Source organism: Odontesthes bonariensis, chromosome 6 (genome assembly GCF_027942865.1).
Source record: "Odontesthes bonariensis isolate fOdoBon6 chromosome 6, fOdoBon6.hap1, whole genome shotgun sequence".
NCBI classification, from domain to species: domain Eukaryota; kingdom Metazoa; phylum Chordata; class Actinopteri; order Atheriniformes; family Atherinopsidae; genus Odontesthes; species Odontesthes bonariensis.
In genome coordinates, this window is record NC_134511.1 from 33,420,912 (window position 1) to 33,445,173 (window position 24,262).

Below are 24,262 nucleotides of genomic sequence, written 5' to 3' on the forward strand. Positions count from 1 at the left end.
CAATATCTACCTCCTTAATTACAACCTGTGAAGTCTAAATCTTGGTGTAACTGATACTATATTACAGTTCTGATGTTTAAAACCATTTCACTTTACCCTTGAAAGCCATTGCAGAGCAGGACTAATGTTTACATTCCAATGTGTTTTCTTAAGCTTGTGCTTTCTTGTAAAACAGATGAACCAAGTCAAACCATCTCACAAATTCAATGATAGCAAAACAGAATTTATTTGCATGGTCATACTAGAATAGAGGAATCTCACTATTCATACAGATTGACATTCAAAGTGAAAAGAAACAAAGAAAAGACACAAAAACAAATCAAAGAAGGTATGGCTTTGGTTAAATAACACTCTACTACTCTGATTTGAGGAGACACCTGTTACATGATATCTTAAATAGAGTGAAAGAAGAATTAAGGCTCTAGAATTCCCTGAACAAGACAAAGGGCCAAATTATCATGAATGTAGAGACCCAACCTGGTGCTCATACAGTAGATACTACTTAGATGCTGAGGGAAATGAGTCATCTTAGTCTTACCATTTATTCTGGCAGACCACGAGGCTCTTTCCAACAGCCTACACATTTCAGTGGACTCACAGACTAACATGACAGCAGAACTGCCAACTATTGACCTGCTGTCAGGATTTTGCTGGATTTGCCAGTGTTATGAGACATGGTTCTGATACAATGGCAAAGACAACCTGGAATACAATTTCGGATAATCCACATTTGCATAGCTTTAGGAACATCACAGGCAAACGTAGTGTACTGTTCATCAGCTTGTGAATTGCTCAACAATCATACATTTCTCAATACAGTAACGACAGCAACAATATCCAAGTATCCTTGTTACGCCTTGGCTGCAGCCCTCTCCATCACTGCACAAGTGGTTACTAAACACATAAATGCAAGGCGTATTCCACACAATGTAGCTGCTTTGGATTTTGACAAAATCCTTCTCAGGGTAGACTCAGAAATTGTAACGGTGGTGTAAGAGATGCATACACCACATTATCCCACTGTCCTAAGTGTGGCTCCACTCCACCACGTTGAGACGTGTTTTCTCCTTCTTCGTGAGAAGACTAGGAATGATTTGGCAGCACAAAATGTCAAAGCAGCTATTTGTGGATGGCTGAAAACGGACTTTCTTGACGGAAAAAAAACAAAACAAAAAAAAAACCAAAATATGAACTCATACATGTTTACCTTGAGCTAAATATGGAAAATCATGGAAACTAAAACTGATTGATGACTGTGTAAAACAAAAGTTACTTTGTGACATGATATCCACATTTCTTAATCTTCAAACACAAATGTCTTTTTTTGATCAAGTGACACTAAAGATCACTTTAGGGTCATCTGACAGTTCACACATACTGAATAGCTGATATGCTGACTCAGTCCTTTTCCAGTCAGGGTTAATCCATGACAGCACCGTGGGTTAAACCCTGCTCAACTCTATACAACAGAACAAGTATCTAAAGCCTTTTTCACCTCATCTGCTGTAAAAAAAAGAAAAAAGAAAAAAGAAAAACGGTTCATATTGCAAAGCTAAAACAACAGGTCATCTGTTCCCTGTTTTATGGTTTCTAAAATGACAAACTCAACCAGTGAGCAAAATCATCAAACACACAGTATTTCTTGAATTTCAGTGTCAGTGTGGTCAGTATGAATTCAGACTTAAGCACAACGATTGGAGGGTTACAAAAAAAAAGAATGAATACTTATTGCCTTTGGAAAATCTCCAACAACATGTAAGGAGATGAGGAGAAAAGTTCTGCCTTCCACTTGTTTGATTTGAAAAAAAAACAAACAAACAAAAAAAACACCAATGGAACTTATTTGAGTTCAAAAAGATTTTCAACGTCCTTTTAAATCTCCAGTATGTCGGTGTTGCATTCACTGACCAACTAAAAACACCTTCAAAAATAAGATGCTGTCAGCAAATGGCAGAAATGTTTTTCCAAATTTCAAAAGGACAAGAAAAACATTTGGCCTGGCAGAATGCTGCCTGAATCCAACATGCACACACCCAACTTTTACACACTTTCAACACCACCATCATCATCAGTGGACAACTTTCTTTGATACAAACTAAATCCATCCTCACTCCATTTGACACTTATCTACGGCCTGACCTAAACACGGCATTGGGAAGTTTTCTCCTCAACTCCTTAACTGAACAGTTTGATGAAGCAGCCGTGGCAGTAGGGTTTGTCGTTTTGCTCTTTGAAAGTGCCTTTGTTGAGTTGCTTCAAGCAGAAGGCACAGACAAAGTGCTCCGGGTGGAACTTCTTGGACATTGCCGTGATACAGCGTCCTGTGATGGGCTTCTGACAGCCAGAGCAGAGGGATCCGCGCCGCTCGTGGTAGTGCACTTCACAGTAGGGTTGGCCATCGTGCTCAAAGAAGCTTCCATTCACAAACGGGGTGAAGCACTCCTGCGAACACACACAAAGCAAAACACTGTTACTCTTCTTCTGTGCTTCTTAGGAACCCTGCAAACGTAGAAAGTGAGATAAAAGCACGATACAAACCCTGCAAACAAAACACTCTGGATGCCAAAGACAGTTGAGCGCCGAGATGTAATTCTCCAGAATGGCTCGGGCACAGCCACCACATTTTGGTGCAAACATATCAAAGTAATCCTTCCTGCAGTACGCTTTTCCATCCTTTTCATGAAAACCTTCAGGGATGACACAGAAGCCTGCGGTTTATTCAGTCCATACTGCAAAGCGTGGGTAAAAAACAAAAAACAAGGAAAAATACCTATATACACATATACCTTCTGGGCCGAAAAATGATCCACACTGAGCGCAGAAGAAGTGTTCAGGATGCCATGTCCTGTCCAGCGCCGTAACGACTTTCTAAAAGGATACAACAACATTTTTAACTGGCCAATTACCCAACATTAGAGCCCACATTTGTATGGAGCAATGACTCACATCCAGTATGGGCCCGTTGCAGTAGTAGCATCGTGGAGAGAACAGATTATGGTAATCTTTCTCACAGTATGGCTGTCCTTCTCGCTCAAAAAAGTTCCTGGAGCCAATCTCCTCTTGGCAGTGTGTACACACAAAGTGTTCTGGGTGCCATGTGCGGCCCATGGCAGTCACCACCTGAGATGACAGGAAAGATAAAAGTACATTTAGCATGCTAATCCACATGATTAGTAGCCTAGAAATCTAGACGCCCCTAGCGGCCGCTCCGGGGCTAGTCTAGTCACTTGTGGTCGTTTTGCGAGGTTCCAAATCAAAACTTAATCGAGCCAATCAAATCGTGAGGAGCGGGGTCGGAGGCCGGGCTACCTAGTGACGACAGAGGTGCGACGTTTCAGTGTGTAGTTCCAGAGAGAGGTTGAAAAAAAAAAAAACTCTCTTTAGATTTATAGGGAAACGAAGTAAACTTACATCTGAGAGCAATCCCCAGTCGATTGCGAGGATGATGTACCGAAGACGGCGGGCCGATCTTCATCTCAGAGCTGACAAAACTCTCCGGTAAGGCATTTGAACGGTCAAATTCCGTTAATGGGACGAGAGCAGTCAAAACGGCAAAACCGGAAGTGCGTTACTCACTGCGGCTAGCTTTAGTAGCGCTGAATTCGTGGGAACAAAATTGTAAATAGCCGGTATTTTGTCAGATTTTCAACACCTTGGGGGTCTAAACGACTACTTTCTCGCCTGAAAAGTTTTCAAATGTTGCTAAAGTTTACAGAGTTTAGAGCTTAAGAGAAATCAGCTTTTCAGGCCATAGACTACAAACCACGATGTACATTCCGTCGCGTTGACTACGTAAAACTTCTTCATCGCTCTGATTGGTTGTTGCGCCATCCTATTGCGTGGCGTTGAACTTGACAGACAGCCGTTTATCCCGCCCACACTGCTATTCAGCGTCACTAGACCCCTGTACAGCTTTTTGCTGTACGGGTCTGGCTTGCTAGGCTACATGATTAGTATATTCACATGTTTATTTCACAGAAACCTGCACTAATCTTCTCTCACCTGTCCAACAATTGGCTTACAGCAGGCACCGCAAACTCCTTTAGCTACCGTCTGCACCCCCAGTTTGTTGAGGTCAGACTGCAGGCTACCAAGCATGTTGTCCAGTTTGTTGACCTGTGTCGGGGGCCCACCAGGAAGACCTCCTTTCCCTTGGGCCATAATCTGAAATGGATTCAATATGAAAACAGGGAGTTAACTGTACCTGATACACACAGAAATGCAACAAAAATATTACAGTGCTGCAGTTTCAGGTTACTAGGCTTAAAAAAAAATAAAAATGAAATGCTTCTCAGAGGTGTGAAAAACAGAAGGGAAGAGTGATGGGGATTCATGCCTGCATTGGAGGGAAGATTGGGTGATACTCTGTTTGGCAGCCTACAGACACCAGGACTTTAGGTGCAGCAGGTAGTTCTGGCTCCACTGGTGGTGGCTGGGTTGGGCTGTTGAGGACAGGGGGAAGGGGCTCTGGTTTGGGAGTGGGAGAGTTCTGAATCGGGGCTGGTGGAGGGGAGGCTTTTATAATCTGCTTAGGTGCAGGTGGAACTGGTTCCTGAACAAGGGTCATTTGTAGAGGGATAGAGGTAGGCGGAGGAGGTGGTGGTGGTGGTGGTATTGGGACAGGGGGTTGCTGTGCTGGGAGTGGTCCCTTAGGTTCTTCTAAAACAGGGGTATGACGAGGGGTAGGGGGAGAAAGAGGTGGGAGCACCTTCCTGACAGGGACAGGCGAGTCAGAGGGAACTATGATCTGAAGGAAAGAGAAAAAACAGACAGAAGGAAGGAGACGGAGAGGGAAATGAGAAGAGTAGGTGGATTAATAGGAAACAGAAGTTCTGGTAAAAATGTTCAGCACAAAGAAGCCAACCTTGTCAACCTCACTGCCGAAACGCTGAGGTTTAGACATGATGAGAACACCCTCAGTCAGCCCGTCATCAGACTGTTTGCGTCGCCGCTCCGAGCGGGCGATTCCAAGCTTACCCTGAAGCTCCTCTATGAGACGGTCCTGAGAAGTGCTCTTGTTTACAATGATGGGTCCCATCTTCCTGCGTAGATGACCATCCCGGTACATAGGGTGCACATTGGGAGTCTCCTTAGTGCGCTTAATCACTGACTTTATCTATGAGGGAACGGTGAGCAGCTTATCTTATGTCCACATTAATCATAAAGCAGCTCAAGCGACATGCCAGGATGTTGTGGTGGTCAGTGGGCTTTGAGTCACGCGTCATTAAATTCTCGCATGCTTAGGTGAGATACCACCATAACCCAAAAACCTTCCATGCAGAATTCAGTCTCTCAAGCAGCCACAACAACCTCACCATACTGGTGGCATTGGGGTCTTTCACACGAAACCGGTGCAACAAATAATAATGATCAAAGTTGCTGCTAAGCATCAAGTTAATTATGAGTGCAGCACCAAACAAAAAAACTATTCGTTAGATGGCCTCTATTCATCTAACCTCTGCCTGAAGAGCCAATTTCACAGCGTTTTGGTGTCTTTATTTTAGAGATCTCAAATTAGTTTTTTCCTGTTATACATTTGAACTCAACAGTAGGGGGCAGCTAGTTAATCATTAGACTTTTGATACAAATTGGATCATTTTCCAAAAAACAGATTAAGAAGAAAGATTAAATAAAAACTTATATGGCTAATGATGTGCTGGCTTCACTTGATCATACCTAGTATGATTTGAGATTCTTGTCTTTTAAAATGAGGGGTTGATAAATGTAACATTGACCACTGTTGTAGATAAATGTTCAGTGTTTTGTTTTAGCCTTTCAAAAAGACGTGGAAAGAAAACTTAAGCAGAGGCTAGCATGAATAAAAGCATCTGTTTCATTAGCCAGGAGAAGGAGCAAAACAAGCCCAACTGGAGTCACACGCAGGAGTGCAGATGCATACATGTCCTGTTGCAGACATTCTGTCCATAGTGGGAGTCTGCAGCAGAGGCAGGTCTAGGGCAGCGTCAGGGGTCCCGGGGCACGAGGATGGGGTCATGGATTCATCCATCCAGCTGGCTTCTGTCAGTGGGGTCATGCTGCCATCTGTGTACAGCCTCTCAGTGTAAGGCGTCATGGTGCCATCCAGTCCATCATGCAAGGACATGGACAGCTCCTCGTCAGCCCAGTCCAGATCGCCGTTTCCATCAGTGCCTCCGTCCACTGAGTCACTGTTGGTGGCACTGGTGAAAGTGTCAGGGTGCACAGCGCTTCTGTCCATGGGCAGGATAAGCTCCTCATGCAACTCCTGTGCTTCCATCAGCTGTGGCTGCTCATGTTCTCTTGTGTGATTTTGTGCAAAACTCATTGCTAACAGCTTGTCTAGTGCCTCATCCAAGGAGGGCTCAGATTCAGGGGGATGCTGCACAGCAGGGGGGGTGTCTCTCTGGGCATGGTATGATGGTATCATCAATGCATAGGCTGGAGACGGTGAGGATGTGTTTGATTGGGGATGCAAAGAAGGTGGAGATATAAAGACAGCAGCAGGGAGGGGTGAAGGTGTTGAGAGCGGAGGGGTGAGGCTTTTCGAAGGAAGGGGTGTGGAGAAATTCAAATCGTGGTCATAAAAAGAAGCAGAAACTTTGCTCATAGTCTCAGGAGCACGAGATGCATTACTAAAAGTGGCTGAGGGGGATATCCGCTCTACAGATGGACTAGGGGACTTGGAGGACTTGTTCTCCAGGACAGTGTTAACTGAGGTAAGTGAGGGGGTGGTGGTATTGGAAGGACTCGAGTTACTTCTCAACAAACTGGAATTAGAGGGAGCAGACTGAGAGAGTACTAGCAGGGACTTGGTTTGGGCTGAGAGCATGGCAGCAGAGACATCGATGGCAGAGTCCAGGTCTATGTCACTGGCTGCGGAAAGGGAGGATGTAGGGCTGTGGAGAGGGAGACGGCTCTTACGGGGCATCAACATGCCACCATCCCCTCCATCCTCATCTATGTGCAGCTCTAGACCAGAATTCAAAGAGTGGAGAGGAGAGGTGGGCGAGTGGGACAGACTAAGGGAAGAAGAAGCCACTGGGGTAACGGAGAAGAAGACTGGAGGATGGTCAGAGTTGGAAGACACCCCTGCTGGGTCGAGCAGGGACCCCAAAGAATTGGGCTAGAGAACAGAGAAGCATAAGCAAGGTAAGGAGGAAGAGGACAGATATTATAAGAAACATGTCAGGAGAAGCTTGAATTCTATTGACAGAGTGAAACCTCTCAGGTGTTCATCCATGCTGCCTTTTGTACCTTAAAGTCAGACAGAGAGGCCATCAGTTCATCTAGCTCTCTGGTGGCACAGGAAGCTGAAATTCTGGCTTGCTGTTGAGACAATGTATCCAAATCACTGTGTCGAGGGGAGGGCCTGAAAAATACAAATCATAATATGATGTGTTCTTATACATTCTTTTCTTTTTTTTTTTACTGATATGAGAAAGAGAGTACACGACAAACACATAACATTGACCAGGTAGACTGTATACCTGGGTGAGGGCACTGAGCCCTCCAGCTCGTCCAGCAGACTCTCTACGCTGGGTCGGGGTTCATCCAGTCTTGTTCCGTTTCTCTTTGGTTTCTCCTGAATTGGGGGGCTTACGAGAATGTCAGGGGCGCCGCCGTTCTCATAGTGGGTGATGCTGCAGGATGGTAAGGGTGGAGCTGCCTCCTCTGCGGGAATGTAACATTATGAGTAACACTACTCAACACAAACAGAAGTGAGAGAGCTGAATAACTTCCACTTTCCCAGTTCCTCTGCTCGGATCTTAACCCCTCCCACCAGAGGGACTGAGCAGAGAGGGGGAGCTGGCAGGCATTAAATCCAATGAGGCGTCACTAATTTGGAGCAGTGTTTTGAAACCAAGGTCTATGAAATATAATCATGAAACAGCTTCATGATCTCACCACTGTCCTGTTGCAGCCTCCCACTGTATTTCATTTCTGTCAGATGGGAATTAAAATCTTTTGAGACTTTCTATATATTCATCACTAAATCTACTGCATGCTTCAATTCAATTAACAATGTGGGAAGGATGTGTCACACCTCTTAAATACTTGTACATGGAAGAGAGAGTGGATGAACCACAACAAATCATTCTCTACCTGTGGTGGGGAAGGAAGGGGAACTCTGCTGCACTGCGTTAAGCTCCAGCAGAAGCCTGTCAAGCTCCGAGAGGTTACTTCCCAGGGCAGAGGTCATGGCTGCCGATGATGAGTCGGACGTTTTCTGTTTGTTTGGAAAACTGAGGAGGACAAAGAAAGAGCAACAACAAGGTAAAAAAAAAACACACCAAATGTTTGGCTTATACTCACAACATCTCATGCGTGGGAAGGGTACCTATAAACGTGGTCCTCTTCAATGTGAGACAATGGAGAACTGCTACTGTCCCGGGACCATGAGCTCTTCTGGGCTGAACCTAAAGACTGAAAATGGTGCATCACTCATTACTTCTCTGAAAGATATCCGACTGTGATCAAACTTGAGTATTACATGCACAGAGACATACGTTAAGCCAGCATTATGCCTGCTGCGTTGCGTGTGCATTGCTGTACTTCTACACTGTGTGACACTGCAGTCGCATAACATTTAATTCATCATATCGCACATCAGGTTTCTGCTATAAATATAGAACTCTTACAGCCACAAATCCCTCATTTCATAACATACCATTGCTAAAAATAAAGTAAATTCACCATCACATACTGTTGTTACGAATGTGAGTTCAATATGATAAACAGCTAATGTTTTGGCTGTGTCTTCTCCTTCCCTAATGCATGAAAAATAGGCAGCAACCTGCACCCTACACACAAGCTTCACTCCGCGCCCGTGACATGCTGCTGGCAGTCGACCTTAGAGAAACCTACCTGCTGGGAGGAGTGGTGGGAGTCTGTCTGATCTGTCAGGGACCCATTCAGAGCTTCAGCGGAGGGTGGAGGAGGGACTGGAGGTGGCACTGACACATCTTGATAGGAGTGCCCTCCCGTAGGGATGGAGTAGGGGGTCTCGTCGGGCAAGAAGACTGGTCGTTTTGAGATGTGGGAAGTTGTAGATTCCAGGTCTGCCAGCAACGCGTCTGAGAGATACCATAAATTTTTGTTTGAAGGTATATTTACAACTAAAACAATAATGCTGCTACCAAAAAAAAAAAAAAAAAAAAAAAAAAAAAAGAGGAACAAAAAAAAAAGAGGAACAAAAAAACCCAACTCAAATCATACAATATCCCAACATCACCAAAAAAAGCTTTATCCTCAATGCAAACCATCCAAATCCATAGGACCTTTAAAAAATATCTGTTTCCATCAGTCCACACTGACTACACCTTATGAGTGCCACCTGTTAATATTCTTGATGTCTTTTTTCTGCATCCTGTTCATTGACTTCATGTTTAAAATTTGCTTAAGTTTTATGAGACTGAGTATGAATTTAACAACACAAACTGGTAACAAACATGTAGACAGACAGACAGCATTTTTGAATCCTGTCCAGGGCTCAGGGGGTGCAGAGTTACCCTGCTGAGAGTTTGCTGCAACACAGGAACAAAATAGACTCTTACATCACACAATCCATCCATCCTCGGCCTGTCCAGAATAGACCGCCATCACTGGCTGCATACCGTTACACTTGAGAAACTTGGACCAGTTACCACCCGTTTCAAACAATACCCGCACTTTTCAGCTCATCCTGCCAGAGAAAAAGGGTCGAATATTGTCCAAAAATTGTGTAAACACAGGCTCCCATCACTTTCTGAAATGTAATCTAAATGAAAAAGAATTGTCTTTTGAAAAGCTTTGTTATTTAAATGATCCTTATTGTCCAACCAGTAATTCAATCCATGTTGCATGAGGACTTAAATCAACAAATCAAATATCTAACAAAAACTTATCTTTCACTTACAAAAAAATATCTAGTAAATCATATGAAAGCTGAAATAAGCTACATATTCTTTCCTTCCCTGTGACAAAGCCGATCATAATCTAACTCTCGGCAGGGTCACAGTAATCCTGCCTTAAGACACTGAGTTTTTCATTTCTTAGAAAGTGCAATATGTTTACTCACTTATTTTCCTCTTGCTGTGTTTGTAACATCCTCCATGAAGAACTGTCTATGTGTGTGTTTGTGTGAAGCAGGCAGGAGTTCAGACAAAGGCAGAGAGAACAACCAGGAGTGAAAACATGCTGCCAGTCTACTGAGAGAGTGGGGGAGTGGTTAAAAGGCCAACACTGGCGACAGAATCCTCTCAGTGTTCATCTACCTCAATAACAAACACTGAAAGTGTACCTTATCTACCTATCTATCCATCTATCAACTTACTGCAGTAATAAATGTTTATGTCTCAGCTGATTGTTCCAAACTTTTAAAGATTTTTACATTTACAAAAGAATAAAACCACAAAACAAAAATCAAAATGTTCAGATCTGATAAAGGGCCTAAAGGATTTGTCAACTTAGAGCCTCTCATACATTATTACACTTCAGCTTCCACTCTACTTGATCTTGACTTTTCATCACCATTTTTTTTTTATCCAAATGGGGGGGGGGGGTCCCTGCCCAGAAGCCAAACGTTAAAGTCCTGAAGTTTGACGTAAACCACATGGGAACACAAACCTATTTAAAGCAGTAAGCTCAGTAAGTACCCATGTCTGTGCAAATGTGCTGAAATATCATGACCAGCTCAAAATAATCTGCACCTGGTGCTGACATGCTAAACAAGGCCTTACTGAAGTTGACTTTGTCACTCATAAAACAAAGCCTCCTAATAGAAAAATACCACAACTGGTCTTGGGACAAAGGTGAGCCGTAAACTCCTGTGATCTGGATTTAGTTACAGATTCACATTTCTGTTACAGCAAATTCAATGAAAAACACAAACAAGACTCAATACTTATGGAAATGTATTCCTAGAAAGTTCTTCTTGGCCTTGTCAAAGGACAGTAGTGCTGTCCAAGTCCTTCTAAATACTTGCAGACTAAGCCAAGTTTTAGAGACTCATTAGACCCCCCCACCGCTGATACGACACATCTGTGACTAAGGCAAAGGCCCACGGAGTGCAGAATAGATCTCTCCAATTAGATCAACCGTTTAAATAAAACACGATGACTGAACTCGTTCCACAGTTGTAAATAAAAAGCTCCAGTATGCTTTAGAATTCTGCCATCGATATATGGTGCCACTAATTAAAATCAGAGTTAATCAAATCCCTTTATGAAGAGGTTTTAAAGATATAGACAACACATCCAAATTTCTGCCCGAAAATCCTGTATCAGCTTTTAAGTAGCCCGCAGTACACAAATACACAGACTATCTCCTCTGCATCTCTTTACTGTAGGGTTAGGGTGCTACTGAAATGTTATCGCTTCCATCATTTCACTGAGGAGGGCAGTATTGAGACTAGCATGAGGACAACAAGCTACAAGAGTCTGATCCACAAAGAGTTAGAGGCATTAAGAATGCAAACGTGCATTGTAGGCCAAGAAACAGGCTAAACTTTTCCATTCCAGACAGGGGGTAGGAGCCACAATGGACAAAGTCCAATTCTGCTCTAACTGCATCCTGACTCAATGGTTCATTGTGCACGGCCTGGAAGAATAAAGCTGTCATCTAAAATGATATGACTACATCTAATAATACTGGATGAATTCATCAGACCTCAGTCAAAGAATGCACTGATTTACAGTAGCTCTGTCAGGAGACAGAACTGTGGTCATACTGTGGTAACTTATCTACATTATGTTCAACAAACAAGTGCGAGGCCATGTGGATATTGTGCACATTCTTGTGGCAGTGGGTGCATGTATAGTCTTGACTGCGTGCACCCTTATCCGCCCATCCAAGGCCCTGCCACGGTCCAGCAGTGTGTATCAGATGAGAATGAAGGTACATGGGGAATTCCAAACATTCCTTTGTCCACTTTGCAGAAAGCAGCAAATCAGGTGTGGACATGAGGAAAGTGGCTCAGGAATGGCAGCGCGCAGCCACAATCCAGTGAAAACCCCCATTAAATCCAACCTGTCCATGAAATTAAAAAGATGCTTCAAATTAAAATCTACTCAAGCAGAACATTCCTCCAATTCCACAGGATTTTAGGTACCGAGTCAGTGAAGTATGTGCTTGAATACAAAACACTATTTGTCGGTCCAGAAAATGAGAATGACGTGTTGACGATTACAGGACACACTCTGCTAACTACAGCATGCTTTGAATTCCACGATGAGGGAGATGTCAGTGTTTTTACTGCCCTTTCCCACATAGTGTGGAGTACAGTGCAGGCAGAAATTAAACCTGGGCTGTCTAATCTTTTCTATTAACGTGTTGGCCATGGTGATGGGCCATCAGGGTCCACCGCTCACCTGTTTATAGCCAGGGAGCAAAAGAGCAGAACTGGCCATGGTCCCGCACCGAAACCCTACCCCAGGCCAACCCAACATGATATTTATATCAAACAAGGCAGGCAGGGGCCAGGGAGAGGAGGAGGAGGGTGAAATACCAATGAGATATACAGAGATGGCTGTGGCTGCGAAGGAACCACGGACAGAGAAACTAAGAATGGGAGCGAATGAGAGAAAACGGGCTGGCATCAAAACTAATCCCATGATGGAAGAAAAAGTAAGCGTTTGTCAGGCCTTATAAGTTGTAGACGACCACCTGCTTCTATGGTATAACACACAATCTCATACAGAAAAAAAAGGGAGTGATTGTAATAGCATACAATCAGAAAGACAGAAGCATCTTAGGGTGATTACTACCTAAAAATACTCTGCCAAGCAGCCCCATACACGAAAGATGACACTCCGTTTGAGAGAGCGCTGGACCAAAATAAAAGTACTTCCCCACAGACCAGTAAATCAGATGACAAGGGAAAGTCTAAAGACTGAAGTAACAACCAGTCACCGAGGGCACATTCAGGGCCAAGCCTGTTTGAAAATCATACATCAATGAAGAGCTTCCATAAGGTCAACGGGACCTTGCAATATGCTAAAGCTCAAATGATCGTTCAGCTTTGAAAATGTGAAAGTTGGCCCTCTGAGCTACTGTAACTTTGATTTTGTGAATTAGATGAATCAACTTTTCACTGTTAATTTAAAATTGGTGCTAAGCATCTTCAAAACCCCAAAGGATAACTTACATTAAACACATGTTGCAGAAAAACTGACAAATGATTGTAGAATTTCAGCTTTCACCACTGGTTTTTACTTTCTTGAAACCAAAGTTTGATTGTGCGTAAAAGGTTTCTTGACATCTTGAGTTTATAGATTGTAAACAAACAAACAAACCTTGCACTGGGGTTTTCTGAAGAAAGAAAAGTTGCTCATCTTTTTCTGTTAGTTGTGATTAACATCCAACATAATCAAAACAGTGAGATTTAAAATCAGAAACTGAGCTTAAAAAAAGTTTTCCTAAGTGTTAAGAAAGTATATAACCAAGTAATCCAAGTTGTAAAATTGAGGAGGACAAAAATGTACAACTACACCTGTGCGACTGAAAAATGAGCATTTAGACTATTTTATTCAGAAACAATGTTATCCCGTTTGGGGAGTTACTGAAATGCTTTGAATGATCCCTGAGGTGTCCCCAACTTGAGCAATGTTGGAAGCATCCAACAAGGGATTGTGTTCTTTCCGACTCCATTACAGTGACCTGTGTAGAAAATAATCAGCATTGTTCTCTGAGCCAAGGCCACGGGACTGATGAGACATGGACACAGCATAACAGAGAGAAACAGGAAGAGACAGACGGGAGCTGCGAGTAAAACAACAGTACGGCCCGACATCATTTAATAGTGGAAATGCTGTTCCAGCACCACGTTCGCAGGCTGAAGGCCCTGAGCTGCCCCCTCTAACAGTGTTTGCTGGCCTCCAGCACTGACTCCGCTCATTGTTTTTCTCCTATGTTTCCTGAGGATGTGGGGCAGGCTCGGTTGCCTAAGCGATGAGGTCAACCATGCAGCACTCTCTTCCCCAGACCCAGAGCAGGATGGGTGTGGATCTCGGGAACAAGACTGATTTACAGTCAGGAGCTTCTTTCTCGTCTTGTAGGCGACTCCACTGGTTAACAGTGGTATGCACCAACCCCTGCAGCTCTCATAGGGTGATGATGGCTAGTTTGGTAACACTAACTCTGCGCTGCTGTCACACTGAGACACAGAAACCACTAAAGACCTTCGAAGATTTCTGGTATGCTGTGAAAAAGCTGTAAATATGAAAGACCACGCGGCTTACACTCGACAAACACTTCTTAGTGTTTCAGGAATAAAACCCTCCTCTGCTATGTGATTCTATTACAGTGACTGTTACAGGACTGCTGTGTGTTTACAAATGCATGGGGAGGGGGGGGGTTGTTGCTGTGTGTTTTTATACACACTACCGCTCCATTACAGACATGTGTCTTCTCAGTATGTCTGCAAAATGAGGCTGAGGGGCTCCCAATTAATAGCACTTGTTCTCTGCAGGGTTTTTCTCAGATAATTACAAGAATCAGTAGGTCATTGCAAACTATTCAGTCTTTATTATACTTTCCAAACAGTGCTCTGTTTGATCAGCTGAAAGATTAGGGATAAGTGTGCATGAGCCCATCTGCATGGGCCAGCTAGGTTCTAGTGCAACGCATAAAGCAATGTATGTTGATGCAGACATGGGATGCGGTTTCCACAACAAAGTGAGTGAGGTCAGTTGGCCTAAATCTAACATGAGCCTGTGGAATTCACAGGGAGCTGAATGTTGGCTTCATACCAAACAAAGATGAAGCACAGAAGCAGGACGTGCCAACAGACAAGATACGGTGCCACATGTTACACGTGTGCTGATGGGGACTCGTCTACTTGGCCACATCAGTCCTGAAAATGAGGTTAGGACTGGCTACCACCTGATTATTACGGCAAAAGACTAATTGGAGGAATCCACTGGAAATATCCGACTCAAGAGGACCATCCTGGAAGAGTGCTCACACTCTGTGGAGGGAATTCCCATCCTCAAGCAGTAATCAATATGGACAGATCAATACAAATGGAAAGAAAGAAGGGTGAAAGGAGTATATTCTGATGTGGTTTCCCAAAACGTTCCCTGTAAGTAACCAGTGAGCCTCAGTGTCAGTGCATACAGAGGTTTGTAAGCTAGAGGTTTAGTCATAGTACAGTAAACTATAGATTGTTTACAAATATTTAAAATGATTTGCTCAAGGATATTTAAGGAGGAAGCTAAATCTGCTATTGAGAGCCAACAAAACAATTTCCCAAATTGGGATTAATAAAGTATGTATTTATCTATCTATCTATCTATCTATCTATCTATCTATCCATTTAGCAAACACTTCTGTGATTCACATGTTATCAAATCTCAGAGCTCCGAGTTTTAACAATCTACAAGTGTTGCAATTACAAGATGATCCACGTTTCAGCAGGACAGACTAAAACTGCCAGCCCTCCCTCTGGTGGCAGCGTACACAGAGCTGAGAGAATCGGCAGGAGGTGAGTCATGACCCAGAGAGTATTTGGCCTTGGACCCTGACACAGAGTGATGTTCGAAATTCCTCAGCAGCCTCGCCCCCTTCTTGAGTCTGCTGTTCACGCTGCTTTAGAGGGGCTGTAAGCTCCCTCTCAACCAACAATAGGTCCTTTCAGCGGCCTACGGCAGCAAGAGCATCCAGTGCGCCCCGGAGGCATTCTCCACAACCAGCCAAATGCAAAATGTGGCCCATCATCTCTCCACTTAAACAATTCACAAATCTATTTTACTCCAGCTCTACTGTGGGAGACCATAACAAACTATTTTTACAGATACTTAACAGACAAAATAAGGGACTCGTCCTGATGTAGCGTGGCGAAATAGCAGACTGACCGCCTGATGAAAACTTTAACAACAATATCGAGATTTAGTGTGAAAAGTTGAGGGCCAATGCTTAAAGATGTTATGGATTGCCATCAAGGCTGTTAATGGCTACAGGGAAGACAAAAGGCTTGAAGTAGTGATAAAATGAAACAGTTGAAGATTCAGTTATTTGTTATTAACTGCCAACCCCTCAGCTGTGAGAGTTTGTGTAAAATGTCAGTCTGTGGATTTGGACTTATATGTATATATATATACATATATAGACGTATACTTATATGGCAGATTAAAGTGTATGTCTTTTCATCATGTTTCCCAACCCTGTTTGTAAATGTACAGCAATTAATAATAAACCCAACGATTGACTCGCACGAGAATTTAACTTCTTAACATATTCAAAATCAGAGACAAGATACCAAAATTAACATCTGCCCAGTTGCAAGAGCGGATACATTTTGAGTTTGGATAAATAAATGATGGTCACTGACTGCAGGGTAATAACCTGAAATTACAGAGCAGCGTTTTTCACGTGTACCGACAGAGACCAATGTGGGCTTTTGGTCCGCCATACTTCCAATGACTTTAGTGAATCAAACAGGGATTGTGATTGTGTTTTCTAATTCAAAGAGCATGGAATAAAGTTGGGAATCTCATGTTAACTGGTCATAACTGTCCCTTTGAAGTGAAACTAAAGTTGAGTTTGCACATTAACAACTGGAGACAATCCATTTTAGTCCAAAAATACATTATGTGACTTTATGTCTGTGTACCTGCCACTGGTATATAAGTTGTTGGACGCCATCGGTAGAGCATGGACCTGCTCTTTATCAAATAATTAAACACAAAGTCAGCAATCTACCAACAACCACCACTGTTTCATGCAGTCCATTATCAGATAAAACGTGTTGGCGTGAAATTTGAGATGGAAGATGATGTTTTGTTTTGTTTATAACTGAACGTACTGCATAACTTAGAACTAGTAGTACCAATAATTTATATTTCCCGTTTCCCCAAACTTGCGATGTCCAGTTTTACCTCCAACAACAAGGCTTTTCATATCATATGCTGTTAGGTCAGCTCAATCACAAAAGAGGCTCGTTTTTAGTCAGCCAAGCCGGGGCTGAGCTCGCATTGTGCCGCACTGAGCAATCTAAATACGGAGGCCTGTTGACTCCACCACTTCAAAGTTGGAATGAGTAGCCTGGGGCAAGAGTTGAGGAGGTAACGTGTAAGCTCGATGACAAAATGTCAGCTACATATCTCATCCCTAAACAAAAGCAGTCCATATGCATTAACATGACAACGCATTAGAACAAATGTTACCGTTACGTTATTGTTGTGTTAACGGTTGGGCGAGTTTAACAGAAGGTGGTGGTAACGGCTAACGATGTCCAGCGGCTAAGTTACTACGATGCTTATTTATGGATAAAAAAGTGGGCGTGATATTAAAAGTGTTAAACGTGTACTTTCTTTACATTACACTGCAACATTCCTGGCTGAAATCAGCTCGCTTTTCCAGTGTAATCTGAACGACCTATAATGAACCAGAAAGGCTCTTTTGAGCATAAAATCTCCACGTAACGTCAACTACTCCTCCACCCTGCTGTCCGCTCTTCATTGGGCAAAGAACAACACTTCGCTCATAAAATCAAATGAAAAAAAAAACAACAAAACAAAAAACAATCTTCGTAACTTACCTAAATCGTCCATGGCGGCTGTCTAGCTGTGTAGTGCGTAGGTTTTGTGCTCGGAGAGCTTCTTGACTGTTTGCGAAGTCTGAATTTTCCTCTTCAAACTTCACCACCGCTGCCCTGGAAGTTAGTTAGGATTGGTCTCGTGAACGCGCTGCTGTATGTGCATGTGTACTTTACGGGAGCGCGCTCTCGCTGACGGTTTAAGTCATGAGCGACATCTCGAGGCCCAAACATGAAACTACATGTTTAAAATACTCGCGACTTTGCAGCCACAAATGTAAAACTGACTGTAACTTCGCCTGAGACAAAGGGTACGTAGAATTTAAAATAATGATGGATATTCAAAATTATGTAGTAAGTGTGCTAAAAAAAAAGAAAAAGATTAGTGGTAGTATGAACAAGCTTTACACAGTTACATTGGACCTTAATCAAGCCATTCATCCATCAAATTCTGCTTATCTGAGGTCAAGAAAAAGACATCACTCTCCACAGCTCCTCCTGGGGCATCTCAAGGCGTCCCAAGGTCAGAAGGGAAATTAAATCCCTTCAGTGAGTTCTGGGTCTGTGTAGGGATCTCCTCCCAGTTGGAAACGCCAAAAAAACTCCAAAGGGAGACATTTAACCAGGTGCCCGAACCACTTCAGCTGACGTCTTTTGAGTCGGAAGAAATGTACTCCGAGCTCCCTCCAAATGGTCGAGCTCCTGACCACATCTTTACGGCTGAGCCAGCCAATCAGGGAAGGAAACCCAATCCAGCTGCTTCTATCCTCGACCTCATTCTTTCAGTCACTACCCAGACCACGCGACCATGAGGTGAGGCTTGCAACAAATTCATTCACATCACCAAAAAGAAAAGCAAAAAAAAAAGCTTCTCATCAGAATCATGACAAAAAGTTTATTATGGTTAAAAAGAAAAAAAAAATGTGCACGTCATCATCTTATCCTCAAAAAACATTCATGGTAATGGAACCTGTCAAAATAAACAAAAAATATTCAACTCAAGATTATTTAGCTGTGGAAAAATGCACAACCACCTCACAAATACTGTGTTTTGTATACATGAAAAGTTATACACATGGCCTAAGACAACTTTTTAAAAAACATATAGAAAGACAGAAAATGTAGTTTACTAAAGAAATTGATCCTATTTCTTGATTCTCGTGGTAAATAAATATGTGATAATTCTCAAAAGTCTATTGATTTCAGCTTTCTCTCCTCCTTCTCAGAGAGGGGCTGCTGGGAGAGGATTTTATCGTGCAGGCGGTGGTGCTTGCCTATACCAAGCTTTGGCAGGCCTCGATTCAGTCCCTCCAGAAGCACGCATGACTTGCACAGCGACTGACTGGAGATGTAGCCACAGCGGTTGCAGGTTCCCTGGACGGGCATCTTCACTCCCTCACGCACAGACAGGTTCTCGCCAGAGTGGACTATATCTATTATGGAGCTGGGCCTTATACACTCCAAGTCCTTCAGAAAGGTCCTTGCATAGCCACGATAAGCATTGGGAGAGTAAATACATTCAGTAGAAAAGTAGTCTAACTTCTTAAAATAGGCGTACAGAACAATCTCTTTTTCATAAGCATATTTAAGGGGCTTGCAGCGCGGTACAACCCCTTCACCCTCACTAGCTGTGGAGATGGCGGTGCATCGACGCAGACGAGCTATGTCGCCTCGCAAAACATTCATTAAAACGGTCTCTGCCACATCGTCAGCGTTGTGACCTGTGGGGGGGGGGCACAGAAAATGAAGCACATTCAGTTAATAAAAGAAAAAACATAGGCTACCTCTGCTCATGAATCCAAACTATTGAAATCCTTTGAGTTTAGGGCTGCTCGATAATGGGAAAAATCAATGTCACGATATTTTCAGTCAATATTGATATCACGATATTTTAAACGATATATATATGGTTTTTTTTTGCCAGCGGCAAAAAATATCCCATGGGCTGCCCTCTGCTGGCCTAGGTCTACCTCTACTAGAGCTACACCTTGTTGAGTGCTAAGCACATACAGTATAATTATTATAGGCTTCAGCAGTACCTTTTTGTTAACACTGTATATTTTGTATTATGAGTCATAATTATGACTATATTTTATTCTTTTCCAAACGACCCCTACTAAAACACCTAGACATATCCATACAGAAAAGGGTGTATAAGCTCACATTTTGAAACACACACATATCTTTTTCTTCAAATCTAAAGTGGTCCCAGATCACCAATCTTTTTCTCCCCTTTTTCTCAATTAACTGAGCCTGCCCTATATCTTCCATTTCCAATGTTGTTGTTGCTAATCTCTGTTCAGCTTTTTTTTTTTTTTTTTTTTTAATAATATCGTTTATATTTGATATTATTCATTTTGAGATCGTTTGACACCAATATCGTTATCGCGATCGAAATTCGATATATTGCACAGCCCTATTTGAGTTTACCTGTACATATCTTATCCACTTTGAGCATGATGGCTCCTCTGTCCAGCGCCTGCCGTCTGAACACTCCACAGAAGGTGCAGTTATTTTTCAGTCCCACCTGCTTCACTATAGAATCCATGGTCCAACCATACAGCTCCTCGTACGACACAATCTTCAGCGGCAGGTCGTACTGCTCCTGATTCCTCTTCACCGTCTCCAGGGAGTCGTCTCTGTAACCGGTGATTCCCTCATCCACTGAGATAAGCATGAGTTCAAGCCCATAGTTGTACCGCTCATTCAGAAGCTTCATGACATGTGCGAGCACGGTGGAGTCCTTTCCTCCTGAGGCAGCGACCCCTACAGTCTCCCCTGTTTTGAAGAGCTTTGCTGCCACGATGGTCTGATGTACCTCTTCCTCAAAGGCCCAGAAGAAGCACTCCTTGCACAGCGAATGGCCAGTTTTCGGACGCTTCAGCACAGCACGTTTCTCAGCGCAGCTGCTGCACAGGACAGGCATCTTCACTGTTAAAGCAAAGTATGTGTTAAAAGTTTGCTTTAACAACCACTCCCTGGGATCATCATCTTAAGAAAATATGAGCTTTTGTACGACTGACTCATAGTTTTAAATCACAGCAGCTTCTATTCCTATTATGATTTCCTCTCAGGTCAGAGTCTGTCTGCTCACTTTTGACCACCTTAGAGTGGTTATAAATTATTTCAACTGCAGAAGCAACTGAAATCCCTGCACCTTAAGTTTCAGTATAAGCTTCTACTGTGCTACGGAAAATAAAGTCTCATGCAATAATATTTATATAAAAAAGGGAACTTGATGAAAAATACTGAAAATCAAGAATTTAGTCTGTTTCATTATATAACGTCCAATGCAAAATTAAAGTATGTCAGTGCCCGGCATATTAACGCTGACGAAGCTTTAGTTATGCAGTTTACAGCCAGACAACTAATAAACTTAAATATAATTACAGATATTTATCAAATTCATTTGTTGTTTTTTTTGTTTAACTGTATTTTCTTTCCGTTTGTATCCCACAATGCATTGCGTAAAAGAAACAAGACTAGTTTCTTTCGGCACATTTCACCCTAAATATGAAGGAGGTAAGTAACTTACAAGAGGCAGAGGTAATATTAGTGGAATAATATGATTTCAAGGCAAACCAGATACAAACCCATAACAAATTACCCATTAAAACACCAAATGAATAAGTGTAAACTAGTTATAATTACAGTGTTAGCTAACCACGTTAAGCTAAAAAGTCAAATTTACATGAGGTAACATTTTCATACCAACGTCTTCGAGGAACCGAGGTGGGACTTTAAGACGTGGGGATGAAGTACACGAGACAAACTATTTGGAAAAGAGTTATTCTTCTTACTAAATCAATGTTAAGATTAAACTATAAAGGGCAGCATGTTGTTACATCATGTTCTTCTTCACTGGAAAACAGGAAGTGGCGGCATCTGTAAAACCCCGCAGCGCAGCCTGCTGGCCTAAGTTAGCCAATGCACACGAGCTATGCCTCCACGTACTCTCATGCCATATATATTTGATTTAATTAACTATTTTGGCACAACTTCAAGTAATTTAGGAGTCTGAAGAATTTCTGCGGAGAACAAACCAGAAGTAAAGCACATGACCAGGTGAAATGTTAAGCAATGAGGATTTATTAGTTTGTTTCAAAGAATGTCACTACTGCAACAGCTGCAATAGATATTGAATTGAATTGAATTGAATGCCTTTATTGTCATTGAATTTAGTACAATGAGATTTCATAGAGCCACTCTAGTAAAGTGCGTCAACATATCCAGATGCTGTATGGTGTAATTGTAGCACAAGGGGTTACTGCTAGAAGGGATTGCAGAGGTCAGGTTTTGTGACAGCAAAGAGTCAAAAGCTTAGTTGATGGGGTGAAAAGCACCCCTCTGATGCCACTGCATGTCTCTGACGCGCCGAACTGACTGGATCTGAGGAATCTGGGCTCCAAACTCGGCGCTGTCCTTATACTCCCCCTTTTCAAACAGGTACTGATATCCTCTGTATCCTGGATACTGATAGCCCACCCAACTGGCGCGCCAGGATCACAGAGAGGGAAAAGCAGATGTTATAGGTGTAAGGAGGGTTACAAGAGACATGTAGGGAGCTTCATCGGAATCATACAACTTCTGCTGGAAGGGGGGACTCACGTGCCGCTCTGGACCCGAACGGAGGAGACCTTCTCCTGGTAGCCGTGTGCGTGAAAGCTAGGGACGTCATCATCTATGATTTCTATCTTCTTCCCTGCAAAGCTGGGGTTTTCGTAAAGGACAATCTTGTGCTCCTGGCTGTCCTGAGAGAGAACAACAGGGTAACCAGACAGGTGAGATGTAAAGTAGTGTATGGGATGACTAATTTAGGGACATTTGTCATTTGTGTTATTGTGTTAAAAGTGTTATTTCTTACCACTTTAATTGGGCGGAATGCAGCAATGGTGTCACTACGCCTGCTGTTGGTCCAGGAATCCCAGCGAGGATACTCACCCTTCTCAAACACATACTGCTCCCCCTTACAGTTGTTCTGCTCGTATCCCACCCATCTGTCAGAGCAGAGGAAAAAAAGATGGAGAGCTGTGGTTGGAACTGGGAAACAGCTGGAAAGACAGCTAGTGTAATCTGTTTAGCACACATCAATTAGTTTTTCTGCCTTTTTCTTTTCTATTGACCATTCCTCTTTGTCTACTTGTCGGATTATCAATTGATTTCTAGTTTTCTGTCTGTCTCTGACCCACACTCACGGTCCACACAGCACCAGTATGGAGCCCACTTTCTCCACGCCTGCTTCCTGGAGGTTGTTACAGGGAACAGTCAGCTCATGGCAGGGTCCCTGGAAGTTTTCCTGCTCATAGATAACCAGCTGTTCACCACACAAAAAAGAGAGAAGAAGTCAGGCGTGTCTTTTAATCTCTTTGAAAGAGCCCTGGGAGTTTTCTTAATAATACAAGTATTATTTAAAAAAAAAAATGGCAGTCTGGTCTTTCAAAGTTTCAAACTGTGATCAATGTGGTTTCTGTTGCATTTGCGCTTACCTTAAACGCACTGACTCCCGGCTGCTGCTGCTGCTTGGCTGCAGGGTTCTGGTGCTCTGTGGCCATAGTGAATGTGTTGGCAAGGATGAAACTGAAAAGAAAAGCAGGTAGATTTGATTGCTTCTGGTAAATTTGTGTTGAACCACAACAGTTTCTAAAACAAATGCAGCTTTTTCATAGTTTTGTTTTCTATTATTTGTGCATACAAATGTGTTTAAAAAGTGCTCACCCCCATCCCTCCAAAACAATCACAGCTTTCTGAACACAGAATTACAGCAATGCAACGTACGCTAAAGATAATAAAGAAGTTAAAGCTACTAAAGCTGAAATATAGCAACAAAATGAGACAAAAACTGCTTAGAAATTAAAATAAACTTTATGAAATACAACATGACGGACATGAACCCCTTACCAGTACCTGTCTGTGCCAGTGTGTTTGTGATGGCACGACGAGCTCAATATATACGGGACGTCCAGGGGTGGAAACTCTGCCAACAGTACCCACAGTGTCCAAGCCGCCCAGCAGGTCGGCCTGCCATAGGCCCAGCAGACTGAAATGAGGGGTCACCGTGCAGCCCCCACCCCACCCTGGGGTGTCACACTCCCACAAAGTTATTTCATTAGTTGTCAGTTTTGTCCAGCCAGTCATTGTTTGATATCCACATGATTCAGCACAAACAGTGCCAAGAGTCCCACACCTACAATGAGAGAGAGTGTGTGGGAGAGAAGTATTGTAAAAGATGGGTTTTTACTGTGCTGGAGAGGTTGGGACTGAGGTGAATAATAGTGGAAATACTGCTGAATATTTCCACAATTCTGAGTTTATTTTATAGTGGGGAAAAAGTATTATTATTTATGATGACAATCCATTGGATTTCTAATGTAAACCTGCAGCCCACACAAGGCCATCTGTCGCCTGCTGGAAGGAAGAAAGCTAAATAAGTCAATTTTCTTTGATTTTAACTAGTAATCAATGTGCTCTCACTTTGGGCTTAAGCATGTTTTTTCAGATAATTCTACTTGAAAATATAGATTTAAGGCACCATCGAACTTCTTCCCCACTAAAATTCAGAGTTAAAGCTTCTAGTTTATATTCCTCTACGTTTATCTGACAGGTGTAAGGACAAGTTACTTCCCAGAAATTTTCTTAAATTATGCTTATGATGCACTTTATATATTTTGCTGTTCGATGCCGGCTGTCCTCGCAAAGAGATAACTTTTCTCAGTCCCCAAAACAAACCCAACTTTGTGTTTATTAATCATTTCAGTTTAATATCGAAAATGT

General features: G+C 42.7%; 3 protein-coding genes across 8 annotated transcripts; all 3 read right to left on the reverse strand.

Annotated features, from left to right (window-relative positions):
• Positions 1 to 202: 202 nt before the first annotated feature.
• pxnb (paxillin b) lies at positions 203 to 17,623 on the reverse strand. Of its 5 annotated transcripts, none has more exons than XM_075468404.1 (14): positions 17,495 to 17,623; positions 8,845 to 9,053; positions 8,318 to 8,403; positions 8,083 to 8,222; positions 7,467 to 7,650; positions 7,234 to 7,348; positions 5,900 to 7,102; positions 4,865 to 5,116; positions 4,709 to 4,747; positions 4,003 to 4,164; positions 2,947 to 3,120; positions 2,787 to 2,868; positions 2,539 to 2,687; positions 203 to 2,442 (listed from the first exon to the last, which is right to left on the reverse strand). In XM_075468404.1, the coding sequence occupies exons 1-14, from the start codon at positions 17,505 to 17,507 to the stop codon at positions 2,176 to 2,178; spliced, it is 3,075 nt and encodes a 1,024-aa protein (XP_075324519.1). In that variant the 5' UTR covers positions 17,508 to 17,623; the 3' UTR covers positions 203 to 2,175. The 5 variants fall into 5 exon arrangements, with proteins under 5 accessions (XP_075324519.1, XP_075324518.1, XP_075324520.1 ...); XM_075468403.1 differs by having other exon boundaries at positions 4,337 to 4,747; XM_075468405.1 differs by lacking the exon at positions 4,709 to 4,747.
• Positions 17,624 to 18,397: 774 nt separating this feature from the next.
• On the reverse strand, positions 18,398 to 21,362 carry ctu1 (cytosolic thiouridylase subunit 1 homolog (S. pombe)). The gene is made up of 3 exons (XM_075469087.1): positions 21,203 to 21,362; positions 19,922 to 20,422; positions 18,398 to 19,212 (listed from the first exon to the last, which is right to left on the reverse strand). Exons 2-3 carry the CDS (start codon positions 20,415 to 20,417, stop codon positions 18,677 to 18,679), a joined length of 1,032 nt encoding a protein of 343 aa, XP_075325202.1. The 5' UTR covers positions 20,418 to 20,422; positions 21,203 to 21,362; the 3' UTR covers positions 18,398 to 18,676.
• Positions 21,363 to 21,811: 449 nt separating this feature from the next.
• On the reverse strand, positions 21,812 to 23,043 carry crybb2 (crystallin, beta B2). 2 transcript variants are annotated; one of them, XM_075469090.1, is made up of 5 exons: positions 22,993 to 23,043; positions 22,687 to 22,805; positions 22,356 to 22,488; positions 22,100 to 22,242; positions 21,812 to 21,980 (listed from the first exon to the last, which is right to left on the reverse strand). In XM_075469090.1, exons 1-5 carry the CDS (start codon positions 23,041 to 23,043, stop codon positions 21,812 to 21,814), a joined length of 615 nt encoding a protein of 204 aa, XP_075325205.1. The 2 variants fall into 2 exon arrangements, with proteins under 2 accessions (XP_075325205.1, XP_075325204.1); XM_075469089.1 differs by having other exon boundaries at positions 22,978 to 23,043.
• Positions 23,044 to 24,262: the final 1,219 nt, after the last annotated feature.